Source organism: Anser anser (genome assembly GCF_964211835.1).
Source record: "Anser anser genome assembly, chromosome: 2".
Taxonomy (NCBI): domain Eukaryota; kingdom Metazoa; phylum Chordata; class Aves; order Anseriformes; family Anatidae; genus Anser; species Anser anser.
Genome location: NC_139721.1, coordinates 93,746,050 through 93,766,434, shown reverse-complemented (window position 1 = coordinate 93,766,434; position 20,385 = coordinate 93,746,050). Strand labels below are relative to the sequence as shown.

The 20,385-nt window shown below is 35.9% G+C and overlaps 1 protein-coding gene across 6 annotated transcripts in view; it reads right to left on the bottom strand.

Moving 5' to 3' along the window:
• The window catches only part of BRD9 (bromodomain containing 9), a 32,575-nt gene extending 12,307 nt beyond the window's left edge, over positions 1-20,268 (bottom strand). Inside the window, exons 1-14 of one of the 6 annotated variants that reach the window (XM_083824261.1) lie at positions 20,128-20,268; positions 18,898-19,118; positions 17,040-17,172; positions 15,182-15,242; positions 14,094-14,238; positions 12,861-12,971; positions 11,905-12,080; positions 8,766-8,898; positions 6,577-6,652; positions 5,004-5,099; positions 4,025-4,157; positions 3,155-3,266; positions 1,005-1,043; positions 293-364 (exon numbers count right to left, since the gene is read on the bottom strand). In XM_083824261.1, the coding sequence (XP_083680387.1) occupies positions 293-364; positions 1,005-1,043; positions 3,155-3,266; positions 4,025-4,157; positions 5,004-5,099; positions 6,577-6,652; positions 8,766-8,898; positions 11,905-12,080; positions 12,861-12,971; positions 14,094-14,238; positions 15,182-15,242; positions 17,040-17,172; positions 18,898-19,118; positions 20,128-20,200 (1,581 nt within the window). In that variant the 5' untranslated portion in view covers positions 20,201-20,268. Of the gene's footprint in view, positions 1-216; positions 365-1,004; positions 1,044-3,154; positions 3,267-4,024; positions 4,158-5,003; positions 5,100-6,576; positions 6,653-8,765; positions 8,899-11,904; positions 12,081-12,860; positions 12,972-14,093; positions 14,239-15,181; positions 15,243-17,039; positions 17,173-18,897; positions 19,119-20,127 lie in introns of all 6 variants that reach the window. The other 5 variants (XM_083824262.1, XM_083824263.1, XM_083824264.1 and 2 more) reach the window with 5 other exon arrangements.
• Positions 20,269-20,385: the final 117 nt, after the last annotated feature.

The following is a 20,385-nucleotide window of genomic DNA, read 5'->3' as shown; positions in this document are numbered from 1 at the left end:
AGTGATCTTTCTGACACTGGGATTCAGCAGACCAACTATCTTTCAGATTCCTAAGTGATCTTTCTGACACTGGGATTTAGCTACGTGTACTGTGTTTGTTTAATTAACAAGAGAATAGAGAAAAATTGGACTAACACACTAACTAAAGTAAGCAGTGTCAGATAATCCTTTTTAAGTACTGAGCTTATTCTAGATACTGAAATTTTAAACCTCTACCTCAGAGCATGCACGTTCTTCCACTGAAGCACAATGAACGTACTCTGTACTCCCCATTTTCTACAAACCATTTTACCATAATCTGTTTGGAAGAATCTGGGCAGGTATTACGCAACTTGTGTTCTTCTTTTATGAGAACTGGTAGAACCTAAAGAAAAACCAAATCACTTTAGATCTTAGCATTTCACAGGTTATACACTTATGTTTCCTAAGAATACTCCTAGCTTGTGTAATCGACTGCTTTACCACAATCAGATCCTAAAACAACACAGAATGCTGTCTTGTTTTGTGATGTTTGGACAGATCCTCTAAAAGAAATTAATAAATAAAGACTAGCCCTTCTCTAATGGATGACCACACACATTCACATGAACAATTCAGAACTAGCCAGGATTCTAACAGACCATTTTTTCCTCACAATACAAAAAAGGTTCATAAATCATAGAATGGCTTGGATTGGAAGGGACCTTAAAGATCACCTAGTTCCAAGCCCACTGCCATAGGCAGGGATGCCAGCCACTAGATCAGGTTGCCCAGGGCCTCATCCAACCTGTTCTTGAATACCTCCAGGGATGAGGCATCCATGACTTCTATGGGCAACCTGTTCCAGTGCCTCGGCACCCTCTGAGTGAAATAAATGGAGTGCTATATTACACAGAATAGATGAACATTAAATAAATTTGAATGTTCACAGCCCAGACACTATCATGTTCTCTACTTCAAAAATCAAGACATTTTTTTCAATTAAAAAAACACGAACAAAAAAACCAAGCATCAGTATAACTTACTTTAACTTCATCCAGTGGTTTTATTGGGATGTTTCGTCTCTGGAGAGAAACAGCAAGAATTACGTTTATTCAACATACGACAAAAGCTTCTCTTTTGTACAACTTCAAGCATATTCAAATTTCTCACACAAAATAAAGCTAGAATCAAGTATCAAGCATTTCAAGTATGTGTAATGAAATTACAACATAACTGTTATTGTTTTGACATATTTTAGTATTATGCATTTTAACTAATCTGAGTCTCCTTATGCTATTTCTTCTATCTGTTAACTTCACATTCAAGTGCAGCATTTTAGTCATTACTTCAGGAACTTCTGATTCCAGATCACTTAAGATTGCGCTTTCAGAGATAGTCATTATTACTCATATGTAGCAGCACAACATACTCAAGCATAAAACACCATGGCACGTTGCTAATGAAACACATTTAACTGCACAAAACCTCCTCATATTCATAACGCAACTGGACAGTATTTCTTAGTGTGAAGAGCCACTGACCACTTGTTTGAAATTTCTTAACAGAAAATTTATTACAGAATCACAGAATCATCTAGATTGAAGAGACCTCCAAGATCACTTAGTCCAACCTCTGACCTAACACTAACAAGTCCTCCACTAAACCATATCACTAAGCTCTACATCTAAACGTCTTTTAAAGACCTCCAGGGATGGTGACTCAACCACTTCCCTGGGCAGCCCATTTCAATGCCTAACAACCTTTTCAGTAAAGAAGTTTTTCCTAATAGCCAACCTGAACCTCCCCTGGCGCAACTTTAGCCCATTCCCCCTCATCCTGTCACCAGGCATGTGGGAGAATAGACCAAACCCCACCTCACTACAGCCTCCTCTAAGGTACCTATAGAGAGTGATAAGGTCGCCCCTGAGCCTCCTCTTCTCCAGGCTGAACAATTCCAGCTCCCTCAGCCGCTCCTCGTAAGACTTGTTCTCCAGACCCCTCACCAGCTTCGTCGCCCTTCTCTGGACTATTCTTTCAATATTCATACAACAAGGTAGCAAAAATGGTAAGGCGTGTGTTTTATTTTAAAGCTAAGTTACATACTTTGTATACACACGTTTCCACATGTAAAAGAATATTTAAAATATTATTTTAGAAGACTTTTTTTGAACTAATACTTTACATTTTTTTCCTGCTAGGGAGGTTTCATATACAAACTTTTTTTTTCCAGTACAGACTGGAAAAAATACCCAGAAAATGCTGATGGATGTTCCATATTTTTCATTACATTTTCTCCTTTTACCACAAAATTAACCACCCTCTCCTATTTTCTAAGGCTACAAAGGTTTACCATAATTTTATTTTCACTATGTCAGGAAGTTTGAATACCTTCCACCTCTCCTCCCCTTCTCCACTCTTTACTTCTAGAATCAAAGTGTCGTCATTTTAACCAGCAGGCATTTATTTCAAACTGAGTGGTTTTATGAGTGAAGATAAGATGAAACAAGGTTCAAACAAGGTTCTGCAATTTCTTGTAGTTTATTTTGTCTTAGACTAACATTCCCAAATGCAAATATTTCCCCTGGTATTATACACGTATCTGAGGAAATCTCCTCTTCAGTCTTAGTATGGATCTTGACGGTAAAGTGCTTTTGAAAAAAGCTAAAAGGTTTTCTTTCAGACATATTATGCAGATTTAAAAGCTAGCACTGTTAGGTAATAGGTATCAGTACAGTGGTATTAATCCCTTCTCCAATACTTCAAATTATTAACCCTTCCACAAAGAATACATTTTGCATTTAAACAAAGAAAAATAAATCCTTAAAATATCCTTTGCATTATAACTCAGAAGCAGAAATTTAAGTCATGACATTGTGTGACAGGCTGCACACAACCTCAGTTTGTTGGTCACCCCCCCCCCCCCCATATGCTGGCCCTGCTTGTTCCCTTCTGCAGTCACCTGGTGAACCACACTGGAGAATTGATCTAGCTGAGGAAAAGTTAGAGGAAGATTACTTCTCTGCTGATTAATTCAGTTAGCAATTTGTTTCCCCACGTGGTTGTATGAACATCTGAGCCTGCACTGCTTAACTTGACACTGGAAAACAATGCCACTCAAAGAATATTAAAAACCAGATACAGGCCCGTCCTTGTTTTCATGAACCTGTGACATTTCCATGCATCAAGGACACACCTGCTTTAGCTGACAAACAGTTTTGGAATGATCTCCATTAGTGATCTGGTCCAGAAGATCATCTACTATTTTCTTGCTGTAATTTCCAGCGTCCTTCACAAATTCTTGTAAGCTAGTAGGAATGGAGATACATCATTACAGAAAATGTTTACTTTCATAAAAGGTAACTTGTATGTTTTTCTCAACCTATGGTGCATTACACCTACATTTTCCTTCTTCCCTTACTCAATCACGCTTCTTTAGAAAAGCAATTCAGGTGTTCAAGATTTTTTTTAACCCACTACCAATAATATTTCAAGAGAAAATTTGCTGGTAGTTATGAAAAACAAATTAGATACCTATTTCCTTCCTTTAAACAAGAAACAGCAACAACAACAAAAAATCTAAGAAAACAAAACAAAAAAAAATCTAAGACAACAAAACAAACTTTGGATTAATTCTCTCCCTCCAAGGCTGACAATGTAATGAGAAGTGGCATTTTCCTTTTCAGGGAGCTCTAACTGTTTTGAAACTCCCTGGAGAAAAAAAAAAACAAAAAACTAATTTGCTTTTAAAATTCATTGAAATCTATTACTTACATATCCAAACCAGTTACTCCTGGGTATAAAGCAAATGGCCAAATAACTAGCAACCAATAACATCCTGTGGTCAAAGACCCATAATAACAAGATCTGGAACAGTCTTAAAATAAATGTGCAAATTACAAAATAAGTAAAAAATACTAGATCATCACCCCCCCCCCCCAAAAAAAAAAAAAGGATAACAGCTAGAAAAGGAAGAGGATTTGGAGGCTCCCGGATGACATTTAGTCCAAATTGCTTTTAGTCATAAAATCGCTCTGAAATGTTAGACCTCTTAATAAGTGTTTACCTTAAGGCACACTGTATCCCAGTTTCATCACCATATGCTGTGTATAGGAGTTCCATTTCGTCTGATTTCAAATCATGAAAAACAGAGTTGTTTTGCATGGAAAGGGCTGTACTAGCACTGGTAAGAAAGGTAACTAGACAGGTAGAAATAGGAGATGACAAATGATTAATGCAAGTGTAAGAGATTACTTGAAAAGGAGATTTTTTTTTCCTGAAACGTACAGAAACGTGTACTGCAGTGCTTTTTTTCCTCCAACAGAAATCAATTGCAATATCCAAAGGAAACTCTAGAAATAATTTTAGCCAAATGAACAAATGTACATATTACCACTAGAAAATAAATAAGTTGAGTCCCTCCCTTTCCCCTAATACCAGCAACCCCAAATTTTATGTTCCTGCACTTCAAAAGAGCAAAGTCACTGAAAGAAAAAAAAAAAAAAAATCGAAGTTTTTCTTCAGCCATTTTCTTCAGTCAAGATTTAACCAGGAAATTTAAAAAACAACACTTGCATGGTTTCTGTGACACTACAGTGCTACAAAACAGTGTGTTAGGAACTATTAGAAACGTCAGTGCTGGAAAAAAAAAATGCACATTTGAGTTGATCAGCACTCTTGTTTGTGAAATTCTTGTGAAGAATGAAGAATATGATACAACAAAGTAAATGGCCAAAAGTTTCTTTCTCAACTCCAAATGCTGTTCCTCAGGAAAAAATGTTTTCTTCCACAGAAAATGGTGTACCTTAATTAAAAAGCTTCTATGGTACTTTCATTAATCAATAATCTCCTAAGTTACGTTTAAATATGCAAAAAAAGTCATTACAATTAAAACTGCATTCTGCTGCAAATGGAATAATTATATATTATACAAATAACTAAGTGAACTTTTCCCTCAGGTGTGACAGGTATGATCTGAAATTATCTTTTATCTAGAAATTGCTCAAATAAGTCATCACAAAGTCAAAACATTCTTTGGCATTTACCTTTGTTTCTTCGTTCATCTTTAAAGCCCAGTGTAGTGAAGCCAGGTAATAATTTGCTTGACAGTGAACTCAGATCCACTGGGTGAGTCTCTTCCTCTAACAATTTGATTAAAAAGAAGATGATGATTTTTTTTTAAACCTTGTGTTTAAAACTTACTTATGGTGAACATTTAGCTGTTGTTATTTTAAAAAGTTGTAGTTACTGTAAAAGCAAAATTCTGAGGTTCTGAGAACTGCTTAATTAAAATGGCTAAAATAATTTGGAATATGTTTTCATGATAAATAAATAAATAAAACAAAGCCAACTAATCTGTATTTAGGACACTTTCAGTTACTTTAAAATCTCACTGACCATGTTATGAAATCTAGCAGTAATTATACTCAGTTACTGAATAACAGAAAGCAAATTTATCACTAGAACCTTAGTAGAATAGAAAAAAATAAACTACAATAAAAATTCAGATTATAGAATTAGCTGTAAATCCGGTGTAACTACTATTAACTCTACAATCAAGAAAGACTATGGAGCATAGAAACATCAGGGAGCAGTACAGTGCTTTATAGTACACAGTGAACATTTGCTCTCCAAAAATTACCATCACTACCTAAATTCTCAGTAGCATGATTTCAGAGGTATTAATCCCATTCATTTTATTTCATTTTTTCAGAAATACGTGCATCATGGCAGCCAAAACGCTCAATTTCATTCCAGAACAATTTAATCCCAAATGAAAAAAAATGCAGACAGTAAAGGAAATACAGGTTTGCATCTCCTTATCAAAAAATCAACAGAAATGTGACTACTCAAAAGGGTTCATGCATTCCTGATACAGGTAAGCTGTAAATCAATACCAATCTCAAAATGTACAGAGAAAGGAGTACTAAAATCAACATGACATATGGCAGCATAAGGACTATGCTATGTCATTCATTACAAACTTTGAAGACTTCTGTATTTTGAGCTCAAAACCAAAAAGAGTGGAAAGTGTAAGATAATATAAATAATTTGTGGTAGTAACACAAACAAAAAGCATAGAAAAGATTAAGGAACTACAGAAAAAAATAAGCAAAACTTAATTAAGTTAAAACAAATTAAACCAATAATTTAGAACAGAAATGCATATACTGAATCATCTTTTTTGAATCTGTACATATCACATTCGTGTACCATTACAGTGCTTTCATTCATAATTTGTCTATTAAATTTTAATAGTCTAGCTAATTGGAGCAAAAGCCTGTCATGCAAGTTCTCTGTAAAGTTGTAGCAATATGTAATTGCTTATAAGGAGATATTATTTTACCTCACTGTTGGCATCATTAAAACAGAGCATCTGAAAACTTGACAGGTAAAGAGAAACATCTCTATTTAGAACCTCCAAAATAAGCTGCTGGGGAAAACTGTTATGGGAGTACAAATTTACTAAAAAGAAAAACAAAACCCAATAACAAAACAAAACAAAAACAAAAAAAGTCATCTGTACTGCACAGGATCTGTATGTACATTTAAGACTACAAAATCTACTAGAACATTCAGTATTATAGAAAGGTTTGCTTAGAAGATTACACCATTTACCTTCTGCTTCTGGATCAGATGAATTTACTACACTAAATAATAAAGTTCCATCTCCTCTTTTTTTCAGATAACCGATCTGTAAATACAACCACAAAGACATAGATGTAATCATTCAAAACAGCCCAAACTCAAAGGAGATGCCTGCTTACACAGAAAATTTTAAAAAGCATTTTTAGCTGTATTCAGATCCTTCCTACTAGTGTTCTAACTTCTATCTGCAATCTACTTTACTTCTAATTTTCTAGTCTAGACTGAAATACTTCTTTATGCATCTCAACCACAACTTCCTCTAATTAGAAGTACTATCGTGAACACACTATCAAATTCTTAAAAAGGAAGTAGTGCTGTGACAGACCTATCAGAGCACAAACGTGATGGTAAGAAGACAAAAAGAGATCTACCTGAAAGATAATAGAACACACTGACCTGTAAAGATCACAGGTCTCTTTGTTGACACAACTGAGGCAACAAAATAAGCTGATGTCAGAAACTACACGTGAATCATGCAAAAAATATTGTAACTTCTCAGTAAAGACAAAAAGAAATGTATATTCTACCTAAATATTTCCAAGTAAGTTTAACAATACACCTCTGCAGGTTTTTTTTTGTTTATTTTTATTTTTGCTTCCTCTAAAAAGTTGAAAACTCTGTCCATACACAATGCCAAAGCTAATGATGGCATTTAAGAAAAAAGAAGCAACAATGCTGGAAAGAGGTATGAACGAGAATACCTTCAAGAGACGGCAAAAGTTAACAACAGGTGAACTTCAAGTATGTGTCAGTGTTGCCTACTGGGGTCTGCAGTGTGTTGTCTAGCTGATTAACAGCCCAGATATGAAGAGCTGCATACCTTCCTTAAACAGCACTGACTTACACTCTTCCAAAGTGACTGCTTCATGAAAAGCATTTTCAGTAATGGTAGCAAGTAGCAGAAGATGGACATTGCTGTAAAGGTGGTGGGTTGTTTTTTGTTTGTTTTTTAAAGAAGAACCACCCTTGCTTTAGAGGTTTCCAAATAGCCTTCAATCCTAGTGATTCTTCTTCCTAGCTTCAGAAATATACCAAAGAAGCTAAACCTTCTCCCACTGTTCTACGAGGCTTCACTTCCTAATCCAGCTGAGCCTAAAGTGACTACAGTCAAGAGCCATGGTTCAAGAAATACATTTAAGTTGGAAAACACATTACTACCACTAATGCTTCAATGCAAATCTTTCTTCTACAACAGTAGTTAAAAGATCAGGTTGAAAACGCAGGATTTAGCAACATCCTGAATCTTTTTTTTTTTTTTGATTGCAGTGGTCACTACTGTACGTGACAATGAGAAATCAGGCCAAAGTATAATGGTGGTTCATAAGACTCCACATGATGCAACGGAAACAGGGTAACATATATATCTCAACACAGACATGTAGGGAATGCCCGCAGCATTCACTCCAAACCCTAGCAGGAAGTAACAAACGAAATCACACAGCTAAGAAAAATATAGCCTATAAACAGATCGTGCTTAAGAAAACGTACTATCACTGAGTTTTTCCTATTAGTTCCTGAACAGCATAAAAAAATCAAATACTTTGAATGGTATCAGCATCATGTCCAAGATGATCAAGCTTGTGGTAAGCACCGTCCAAAATTCCCATCCAGACAACCCACTGCTATTTCCTCCTGGTCACTGAAGGATGTCTGTATTTTGTAATCACACAAGAATGTGTGATAGTTGACAGCCACTACCGGTAGGTACAAGACTAAAAGAGGTTCCAGACTTCTCATTGAAAACAGTAAGTTCATACTTAAATACTTCTTAACTCTGTTAGGATCAGGGAGGAATCTTAATAAACCTTTAGCCAAAGTTTGTTCCTTCTGTTGTTGCAGCATTAAGAGAGTGCCATGTGATTTTAATCGCTTTCAATACTAAGGGTTGCAATTAAGGAAACCAGATCAAAGACCGACCAATGTTCACTGTTTTCTGCAGGTAAATTTTTAAAGACGTTCCAAGTATGATACAACTTGAGATCCATTTAGGACGCCCTAAAAAGGGCTTCCGTGGGAACTAAGTGATAGACAAACCACACATAGCATACGTTACCCTTCCTAGATGCTACAGTCTCACTGCAGCACTAAAGCCTATTTTCCAAGATGCAACAATGCAATTAGGCACATCACGGAATTGTGAAGTTGGTCATGAAATAGACCTTGCTGTTGGGAAGATATCGACTGATCCTATCCCGAGCCTCATCTGCTGCATGTTCCACTAGTGCCAGGACGTGTTCTTCAGCAGTGCTGTCTGTCAGGCTGCACGCATTTCCCTCGGGTTCAAATATGCAACTAAAGAAAGAAAAGAGTAGTAGTTGTAGAAATTAAAAGATAAAACAAAGGGCTAAAATTCTGAGCTTGCTAAACAGATTAGTCCTACTCCTTTCCCAGTGAGAGTCTACTTTAGCATTTCAGTAGAATTATAATCATACTACAAAACTGAAGTTTTTCAGCAGAAGCTAGCTTATTAACTGTTTCTGTACCTTGATGAAAATAAAGGAAGAACTTCAAGACAGAAATTGAGATTAATTTTTTACATCATTACAAGGTGAATGTTATATGCAACCTTGGTCTCCCACATAGACAAATATGCTATTACCGCAAATTCCAAACAGAAAGATGCAGAAAAGAAATTACATGATGAGGGAATGGACAATCTGCAATTCTGTGGGGAAAATATACAAATAAATAAAAAACCCCAACAGATTGCAATTATTAGGATTATGTCGTGTAGTTCCCAGAAAGAATAGGACATTGCTCCCAGTCAAATAGAGATTCCTTTTAACTCCTACGTTTGTTAATATTGGCGATCAGTGTTCATACTCGGTCACACCATTCCTGTTTATCTTTTAGTAGATCACTCTTCTTTACAGCACCAGAACAATAAAACGTAACGAATAAGCACACCTCAAATGGAACAGGACATAATATCCTCGCTATTATATAAAAACAGAGAAAGGCAGTATTACAAAAGGAAATGCGAAAGTACCAGTAGGATATGGCAGTCTTCATTAAATATATAAGTAAACCTCTGTACATCAAAATCTTTTAGGGTATTACGTAGAGATTACAAACTAAGGGCCAAACGCCTTAGGTACTAGGTAAGTGAATGCAGAGCACCTCTACCCAAGATCCATTTCCTTGTCCCGGGTTACCTTCTTTTATTTGCTTAGCTAAGATTTTTCTTTCTGTATAGAGATTCAGATCCAATACACAGAAAGTTTTGCTATTAAAGACAATGGAAAGATCACAGGGTCACGAGAAAAATGTGTTAAAGCTTTTTGTTCCAATGAAACTTAAGGAAATGGTGCATACAGCAGCAAACTCCTCGAAAACAGATACTTTCCATCACTCTACAGAATGCATAATGGACAAGAATTTTAAGTGAATGTTCAGCAGGTACACTGGACAAAATTTTCAAAAAATGCTTAGATATTAAGATAATCAAGTCACTTTCTAAACTACAGCACAGAGGTCTAAACTAACGCTTTTTGAAAACATTGATTTCAGCTCTTTGCTTTTAACTGTGAATTGTGAAGGCAAAAATATCTCCTACCATGTCTGATTCACTACCCAAAGTTCTTATTGTACATCAAAAAGAATATTTATCACACCGGTGCCAAAATACAATTGGTTTAAAGGTCAAATTAATTAGCAAAGAAATAGTTCTGAGTACTAAAATTACATAAACACTGAAAAGAACAGGAAAGTAAATTTATAGCAAAACTGATCCCAAAGAAACTGGAAAGCAGGATACAATTCACAGTCGTCTATTTCACATATTCTTGACCATGTGATTGCACATTAAGGTTGATTTTAAAGACAAAGCAGTACTGTGTTGCTTGGCAGTCTCAATTTCCTTTTCTGTTAGCTCTCTTTACTTGAAGACAAGCACACAAAAAGCGGCAAAGTACAAATGTACTTCTATAAGGTAGTTTACTTAAGAAGTAATCAGAAAAGGAAACCTATTGTTCTGGTATCATACAAACCAAATAATGGTATCCAATAAATAAATAAATAAATACATCTGTATGAGGTCCCATTATACAGAAAGCTACATTCAATTAATTCCTGTATGTAATCTATTAAACACAATACGCTTTGATCATTGCCTGTTATACAGCAGCAGGTGTGTTTCTGTATGCTGACATCAGAACAGCCCCAGAATTACTCAGTTTAAAAATATTTTTAAAGATTTAAAGATTTGCTGTCTCCTATTGCCACAAAATACTTTTCTTCCCTCAGATATTAAATAGGATTACAAAAACGTTCTTGTTACACTAAACATGTGACTGTTTAGAACTTCTTTTTAACAAAAATGTGAGAGCATCAACTTGAAGTAAGAAACTATTTTTTTCCTCTGGATGTTTAAGAAAGAAGACGAAAGAAGACTGTAGGACATATCTCCATAATCAAATTATTTGATACATAATTAGCAGTGCTCTGTTACAGTTTGATTTTTATACAATTTGTCAATTAAATTCCAGTTGACGTAATGCTCTGCAATCTATCCTAGGACATCTATGTAAGTCAACATTCACTAAACAAGGTAATTTCCTTCTAAATCAGGGTTTCTGGTACAATCTCCTCATAAAATAGAAAATAAAAACCTATTCAATTTGTCCAAAATTAGGTTTTAGCAGTAAAGACATGATTTTGTGACAAGGGGGTACCTGTTGCTAGAAGACAGCTATTTACACTACCAATGTATTTTACAAAGAAGCTTAGTAACATTTCACTGGGAAGAGGTTATCATCTGCTTTAGAAATAATCTTCTGTACACCTATATCCTGCCAGATAAAACTAAAGTTAAATAAAAATCATTTACTGATCTGGTCCACTTTGCCCTCTCACAAAGATACTGTTTAGATTTTAATACACACCAACCCTTTTTTTCTTTTTAAAATGAACACAGTGATTTTCCATCAAGTTTGACATTAACCACAAGATCAAAGTAGAAAAATCAAAGTTATGACAAAACATGAAAATTTTGTGTCTATGTTAAAAACCCTACTTATTTACTGCAGATGTAAAGAAGGATAAAATATTAATATATACACATTAACTGTAAGCTGGTGTTCAAAAGAACATGCAGTAATTCTTTGAGTTGCTTGTTTCAAGTTGGAATACACTGGATTATTAAACTACCTCTAAGAAATAATAAATAAATTAAATTGCTCATTTATCCTACGGACCACAAGGAAAAAGGACACAAGGAGTCTATTCTCAATTCTTTGCTGCTGTCTGATATTACAAAAACTGCAACAGACCAGTAAGCATGCCCGTTAAAACCTTTACCTAATAACTTCTTTATTTTGCTTTTTAGATTTCTTGGTAGTCTCTACTTGTACAGGAACAACTTCAGGGACAGGTTCCTCAACTGATGTGTCTTCATCACCCAAAAGAGCTGCCTGCTGAGAAAAATCCATGTCCTGCATAAACGACATGCTGCGCTTCAAAGCTAACAGCCGTTCCTAGAATCAGAAAGGACAGAGCAGCAGGGACTTAACCTTTCCCTCACAGCCAAGATGCTATGATAATGGGATGGGATGGGAATGGCCATGGCCTTATTTTGTTCTTAATGCCTCATTTCCAATGGTGATGCAACATGATTTGGTCATGGTAGCATGGCATCAGAATTTCTGCAGACCAACTATCCAGAGAAAAACAAACAAAAACCCATGCATGTGCAAAGACAGCTGCCTATTTTACACAATTCTTACCGTAACAGACCTGCAACACAAACATGTTCACACGCATGCACACACAAAAAGGAGCTCACAAAAATAATTCAATTATTACAGACTAAAATCTGCATTTGAATAAAAAAAATGTGTGGGTTTGCACATGCAGATCTGTGAAATACCTGAAACCTCCCATACACCCACCCATCCTTAAAAAAGAAAGGCAGAAATAAAACTTAAATAGTATCTTATTTTCAAAGTTGAACCCAGAAGCAATGTTTTATAGTTGGATTTTAGGCACTTAGATTTTAGGTACTTCCACTGACGCCTGTGGAGTAAGCTCCTACAGACTTCAGTGATGCAGATGAGGCTGATAAATAAAGGTGTGTTTATAATACCAATGCCATCAAGCCTCTAAATATAGCAGCATAAATAGGTACTGCTATAATTAATGGCAGATGGATGAAATAACAAGACTGTTATTAACTATGTTCCTTTTTTTTAGAATGACCGAAAAACCAACAACCCCGAAACAAAGTATTTCTGCTTTGTTTTTAATAGGTCTCTTACTTTGCTCATCATCTTAAAGCCTGTATGCAATATCTTCTTGGCTAGCTTGTAGTAAACAGTATCTGGTCTGTTGTACGTCATTGCATTATCACACATAAGTTTAAAATCTGCCTGTAGAATGCAAAACAAAAAGCTGTTAAAATTTCAAACTCCTTTGTTAAATGACTGGCAGTTACCATTTCATCAAGGCAGCTCTGTCAAAAACATTAACCACAATAACATTCCAGCAGCAAAAGCAGAACACTCATGGAAAGCCAAAATGGAAGACTGAATTGTAAAGGTTTGAGCCCTTTTTCTCTTTTCCCTTATTCAGAATGCTCAGATTTGTCTGGAATTGTTTTTCTGTGTGTATAAACAAGTTTATACACAACTCCTAATAAATACATATCAAACGGACAAAATGTAAAAGAACTACTATTTGTCAAATCACTTATAGGAAATCTAAGCCATGTTTTACTCACCTTGCTGGATTTTTCTAAGGAAAAAAAAAAAAAAGAAAAACAAGCCAATGCTCGCAGCCAAGGCTACTGTTACATCAATACCACCCTAGAAAATAACACTGAAGGCAGCTGATGGAATTTTATGAACTGGTTAAATAAAACTCCTTTCCTTCCAAGAGCTGACATCATGAAAAAAAAAATCAAACTGTACTGTCTGTAAAACAACAATGCATTCAATAAAGTATTACAGCAATGCCAATACCCAAAATAGCTAAGACAAGTTGCCAATAACTTTGCCACATAAGTTCTGCCAAAACACCATTCCAAATGAAGTTATATGGAAAACTATATGGAAATACACAGCTGCTATTGTATCTCACACAAAATGCTTCAGTAACTCCAGTTTTCTTGCAGACATTTAAATTACCATTTAATCAATCTAACCCAGTCTAGATTTAAAAAAAAAAAAAAAAAGAGCAGCTACAGGTTCCTTAAAACAACTTAATCCTTTGTAATATTCTTACTCATATTTACATCTAGAAGCATGAATTCTATGTAACTTCAGAGTATGTACTTGGTTTCCATGGTAATTTGCAGTAGACTGTGGTAGAATAGGAAACTGGGAAATAGAGAACTTCCACAGTGATAAATAAACCAACAAACCCATTCTAATACAAAGAATATACTGAGTTCTGAACATATGAATGCTAAAATAATTTAAGAAAGGCCTCTAAAGTTAATCTTTGATTTCTTACTGAGGTGTTCTGAAATAACTAAATCTCTATCAATTCACCTTGAATTCAGTGACTGATTTGTATTCATTTGCTGCAATTTTTTCCTTCATAGTACCAAAATCCATGGGGTGCTTTATTATCATGGAATATCCAGGAGCAATGGCATCCGTGACTGGAAAAGCAAAAAACCCATGAGGATCTTTCCTAAAAGTAAAAAAAAAAAAACACAAAACAAAACAAAAACACACAAACTTTTAGATTTATATAAGCAAACAAAATGGCCATTGTTTCTATACTACATTAACGGCATAAACGGGCAGTCTTTTTAAAAACAACTGAAAACACTCTCCCAAAACAGAAAAATACTTGAAAAGTTCCCTGATGCAGGAGAAAATTTTGATTATGCATGCGTAGACTTTCTGAAAGAGATTCAGCTAGTTCTTGAATTATGTAATTATTTCTTGTATGCTTTCTCTATCTCTAGTTACACTCCAAATGGGTCTTTTGGCTTCATTCAGTGAAGAGGCTTCACCTCATTCAATCTTCTTGTTCATAAGATCCTCTAAAAATAACTGCAGTGTTTACTATTTTACAGTAGTTCTAAATTCAGCTTCTTGCTATGTAATAAAAACAGAAAAATCAAAGATTTCTGTAATTTTCTTTTCAAAAATATGAGCTACAGGGTTAACATAAGAAAAAAAACATACAAACAATAAAATAAAAAGCTTCTCCAAATCAGAAGATTATCAAGCAAGCAGGTATATATTTGCTTTGGCATCTGCCAAAGGACGTAGAATAAAACACAACTTCTTAAGAACAGTTCAATCTTTAGGCTATTACAATTCATAACTGTTTTTTTTTTTTTTTAATTCCCTAAATTCAGTTTTCAATATTTACTAAATCTTCAGTTGCAACATACCCTACACCCAAAACATACCATGCTTAACCCCAGGCATTGTTGGTAACAATATTCAGCAACTAATCTTTAAAAATTAACAAGTCTGACACAGTTGCAAGTTACCAAACATATTACAGCTACTACAGTCATTTAGGCATTATTTGCTAACAGAAAACCAGGATAAGTTTTAAAGTAACATGTATGTGCTAGGCACCGTCAATATAACTAGAGATACAATATGCTTAATACCTTTGAAGCTGGCGAAGGAAGTGTTCTAGTAATTGCTGGATTGGTGTGCTCTCATTTTCAGCTGCAGTTTGAGATGGAAACATGGATAAGTGCAATGAAACGGAGAATACAATAATTAAAAACAAAAAAACAAAAAACAGACAAAATTGTAACTACAAGTGCAACTTGTACTGGTTTAGAGATAAATGAGACATGGATTTCAATGACAGCAGAAGCACGTCAGAATCTATTTATAAGCATACAGTAATGATTTATTCATCTTTATTACTTAATCAGTTTTAAACATAATAAATTAAAAACTAAGTAGATATTAAATTAGATGCAATGCTAAGTCTATTAGTAAAATTTCTTAAAACTAATAAAGTGAACATAAGGTGTTATCTATTTTTACAGAAAAGAAAAAAGAACCTTTGCTGCTCAAGTAGTGCACTTGGGAAATCCACATTCTGATATTTCACCAGTGCAATTTTAATAGTTCCTTTGCCATAACACCAATGCAATTAGCACATCTGAGATTCAGTCTAATCTTTTCAGTCAAAAAGAGGAGTGACACACAGATGCAGACTTCCCGGAAAGATAGGTATAGATTAAGGTATTGCCTAACGTACAGATTAAACAATAAACTCTACAAATGTTAGCTACCTGGTCCATGTATATACTTAAGAGAGACTGGCTCTCATGTGAAGTTTGAAAAATTAAAGCAGCATCCTGAAAACTAGAATTACAGCTCCAACTCTTCATCATGAAAATGGAGAAACATTTCCCTTTTTAACCAAAACAGCTAAGACAATTTATATGCTTTCACATCTGTCTGTTTCCAAGCAGATGAAAATAGAACCCTAGTTAATATAGGTGGCAGTTTCTAGCCTGACAGCTTTTCAGGACTCAAGACTCTCCAGAGACATAAAGCTTTGATCAGAAAGTGTCAGTAACCCCTATCAGGGCACCTTTACAGTTGACGGACAAATTCCTAATTTAATATTAGAAGTCATTATAAGTAGTCATAATTGTAGTAGCTATAATTAAAAATTCCTCAACAAATGGCTTGACCTGTTAACGGGCAGTGTTTTGAAAATAAGACAATACATTCCTAGGCACAACATTTACTACTAAGTTCCAATTCAAGGCAGATGGGTACTAAGATCATGATATATCTGAACATTCTGTGTAAGAAAAAGCTTCCACTGAAAAGTGTTGAAAACCTGAAGGGATTAAACATGCAGAGATTACCATACACAACTGATACAAATGTTGGCTAGTGATGAGACTTAAATAAAACTGGTAATGGAGTAGGGACTATGGTCCTTAGAGACATCCTATCACAACTTATCTGCCATACTTTTGATGAAAAAAGTAATACTCAAAACTTAAATTACTTAAATATTTATATACTTACATACTATATTAATATACTCTGATGTTTAAAACTCCACACAGATTATAAAAGAAGACTATAGCAACAGCTAAACAGTCTACAAGATTTTTCTCTTGAACTGAGCAAAGCTTAATTTCAGACGTTATGACCATTGCTCTGTAAATGCCAAGGAAATGCTAAGGAGGAGGAATTGTGGAACACCAGGCACAATGACACTTTATTCTACCTAGTAACAGGAGCCTGAACCAGATGTCTTCAGCATGTTCCATCTATGAAAACATACCTACTAAAATGCAGCAGCAACAAGAGGAATATTGATTTTTCAGACAGTGTTTTCAGCATTCAGAAGTTTCTGCTAAGTCTCTAAAGTTCAGAAAATTCTCATGGAAATTTTACATTCTGGTACCTTGGCAAAAGCTTGATTACTTTGTTGTCAGTGTTTTAAAAAGCACTCAAGATGATTTAAGTTTTCACACTGCTCACCTTGCTGATTTCTGCATGCTCTGACAGGACGATCTGGAGGAGGTTCAACCTCCACTTTTTTTCCAGGATCAAAGTCATCAGTTTCTCCTTCAGTGTCACACTGCTCTTTCTCCCTTTTCCTCTTTTTCTCTTCCTAGTACAGAAGGAAGAAAACAGGTCTTAGAACATACTTGGAATGTGCTATTCTACACACAAAAAGGTAAAGACAGTAATTTTCCATTTGGAATGTTCAAGGTATATCTGACCTGTAACATGTAATAATACTGTTTAAACAATAGCGTCACTTCAACTGCCACTTGTCAATTTTTATTTCTGATTATGTAATACTATTTACCTTTTTCCTCTTTGTATTTAATGCACTACTGTTCTCTCATCAGTTCCTAAAAAGAATGTTAAACTCTGAAGCTATTTACATGTGAAATTACATGTTAATACCCACATCAGAAAGTAAACAAAGCTAATTTCTGATTCAGTAAAGAACAGTCTGTAGATCTGCTTTCATCTGTGTGTGTTTTGTTGCTTGATGCATTAAACAGGAATCAATAAAATACGCAATAATTCAGTAACAGTATAAAAGTGCCACAAGAAATGCTCTGACAGGGGTGGCAATTACTGATCTCTTCCTGAGCTTCAAAGCAAAGATATGCTCGAGTCATTCTTACAGTAACTACTCACGTTTGCACAGAAAAGCATACTTTGATTAACCTTGTTTAGACTACAGTTTTATTACTGATCTACCCATTAGTTTCTTTTGTATGCAACAGTAATGAAATTCTGGAGAAACAAAACAAACAAACAAACAAACAACAACAAAAACACACACACCAGAAACACACACCCAAGAAAAAGCACAATACCCTTGTATTAAACGTGGTTCTTTTGGTACATTTCAACTCCCAGACCTATACGTAACTGAAACACTTGAAAACATCTCTACAAATAAAGTTTTCCTCTCTCTGTGCTGTGTTCAAGAGCTTCTGAACAATCCTACAAAATACACCACCTTCAAGTAAACCGAGCCCAACAAATCGATTTGAAATAACACTTTAGCCATAAACACACACAAAGGAGTACAGAAAAACTGTCAGATGAGAATAAAATGACAGCATAGAACTTAGAAAGCAGAGAGGTCGAAGTACGATTAGTACACAAAATCAGTATTATTAAAACAAAACTGTAGTGTCAGTGCCTTCTTGCCAATTTCAACCTCACTCCTCAACATGAGTCGTGTCCTTAGGCATAACTAAGGTGATCACAATTTCTACTAACAAAACCACAAAGCCACAAATGCAGGTTATTCTAAACAAGAGATGCTACGACTACTGTATTACAGTACTCAACAGAGCACATTTTAAAAACCTGTTTTGAGTAAACATATAAGTTTCCATGTCCAATATCTTGTAATGTATTAGGGACAGAAGTTCATTCTGGATTTATTTGAAAGAACAAAAATACCCTCTTCAAAGGGTAGCAAAGCATGTTTCTGACCTGGGTGAAATATGAAACATCAGATTTAAGAACAGAAATATTTCTATCTAGAGACAAAACAAATGGATAGGAGAAAAAGCAGTTAAAAGAAACAAGCTTTTACATTATTCAACAAGTCATCACTTAGGTATCACTCTTCTAAATGGAAGAAATGCACTAAGTCCCGTACAGGGGTTTTCTACCGTTCTGAAGTGTGAACATTTTTTGATTTGATTTTGATTGAAGAAGTTTCCAAACAATGACCTTCCTACAATACCAATTAAAAAAAAAAAGAAAGAAAAGTGTTTCTGTACACTGAACCAGATTTTACATCTGATAAGTGTGCATGTCTGAATTCAGGTATGTATAAATTCTAAAAGTAACAGCTTACCTTTCTCTTTCTTCTTTCTTCATCATCAAGATGCTTTTCCTTTTCTTTCTCAGACTTTTTTTTCTTTTTTTTCTTCTTCTCTTTATGTCGTTCTCGCTCATGATCTGATCTGTCATCATAGTAACTAGAATCATGCCCTGACCCAGAAAGTTCAGTCACTTCACTGCCTCCAACTTTAAGTACCAGTTTTAAAGGTTTTTCCAAAGGCTTGTCTACGTAATCTAAATTAAAAAATAAAAAAAGAAAAAAAGTGATGGCAATTAAAGTCTTATTAGGGATGCTTCTTCTGGAAGCGCTATTTACAAGAATCTGCTATGGTTTGAAAATGCACGCGATACGTTCAGAGATACATGCAATTGCGAAGGCTAGCAAATCCACATTAAGCAGCTGCTGTTCACACATTTAATATCATGACTTCCAAAAACCCAGAAAATACAAGGAACTAACTCCTTGGCTCTCCATAAAAATATCATAGATGCAAGTATAGTTCTTGCGTCCTACCATAAGTCCAAGTGTCAGTGCTTGCAAAACACAAGCTGTTTCTAAGCTTAAAGCACCTGACAACCAACGGTAACAGTAGTTATTTCACTGGATTTTTTTTCCTGTCAGCGTTTGAACTGTTTGCTAGAAGCACTTCTTGTATCTGCTAAATGACTAATCTTTCAACACGTCCTCCCACAAAGTAAAACCTCAATTGTTGCATGAGAATTCTGAATACATCTAAAAATGTTCCCTGAGTCGCGCAGCATGACAAACGCTTGTCAGAACAAGGTGAAAACACGTATCACTCAAACACTGATATACTAATGGGAATCCCTCAATAAGAGCCATACAAACCACGAAGACACCCGGTCTCAAACACACCATGACACTCCACGCCAGCGTCCCAGCGCCTGCTCTGTGTTCTCAGCTCCTCTCCCGAGCCGCCTTCACGCGAGAAGGCCATCTGCTTCAACCCTGTCTCTCCTGCCGAGGGGGGGTCCCTGCTCTCAGGGAAACGCTCCACTCAGCACTTCCGTTTCTCCACAGCCGGCGGTTCACCCCTGGAACGCTCACCCACGCAAACAAAGGCTTCTCCCTTCAGGCGCTCCGCTGCGACCCAGCCCACGAAGGGATGCCGAACCCTGCCGACAGCCTTTATATATCCTCTGAAGGATAGAGACACGTCCTCCGGTACAAGGGGGCGTCCCCCGCTCTCGACCGCTCCCCCTCACCCCCCCGACTTCTTACCGCTGTACGTGGTGGCAGAGGCCGAGCGCCATTCTGCCTTCTCTGCCTTGTGTTTCTTGTGCTTCTTTCCCATAGTAGAGCCTACCCCATCAACCGCAAGTTCCTTTCTCCCCGCCGGAAACACTCAAAGCGGAAGGATTCTGTCCCCCCCGCCCCCTCTTCTCTGGAGGAAGATCCCGGTCAAGGGGAAGGAGGCGGAGCTCCTTTCACTAGCCCGCCGATTTGGAAAAAGGCGGTAGTGGTGACCTGGCGCGTCGG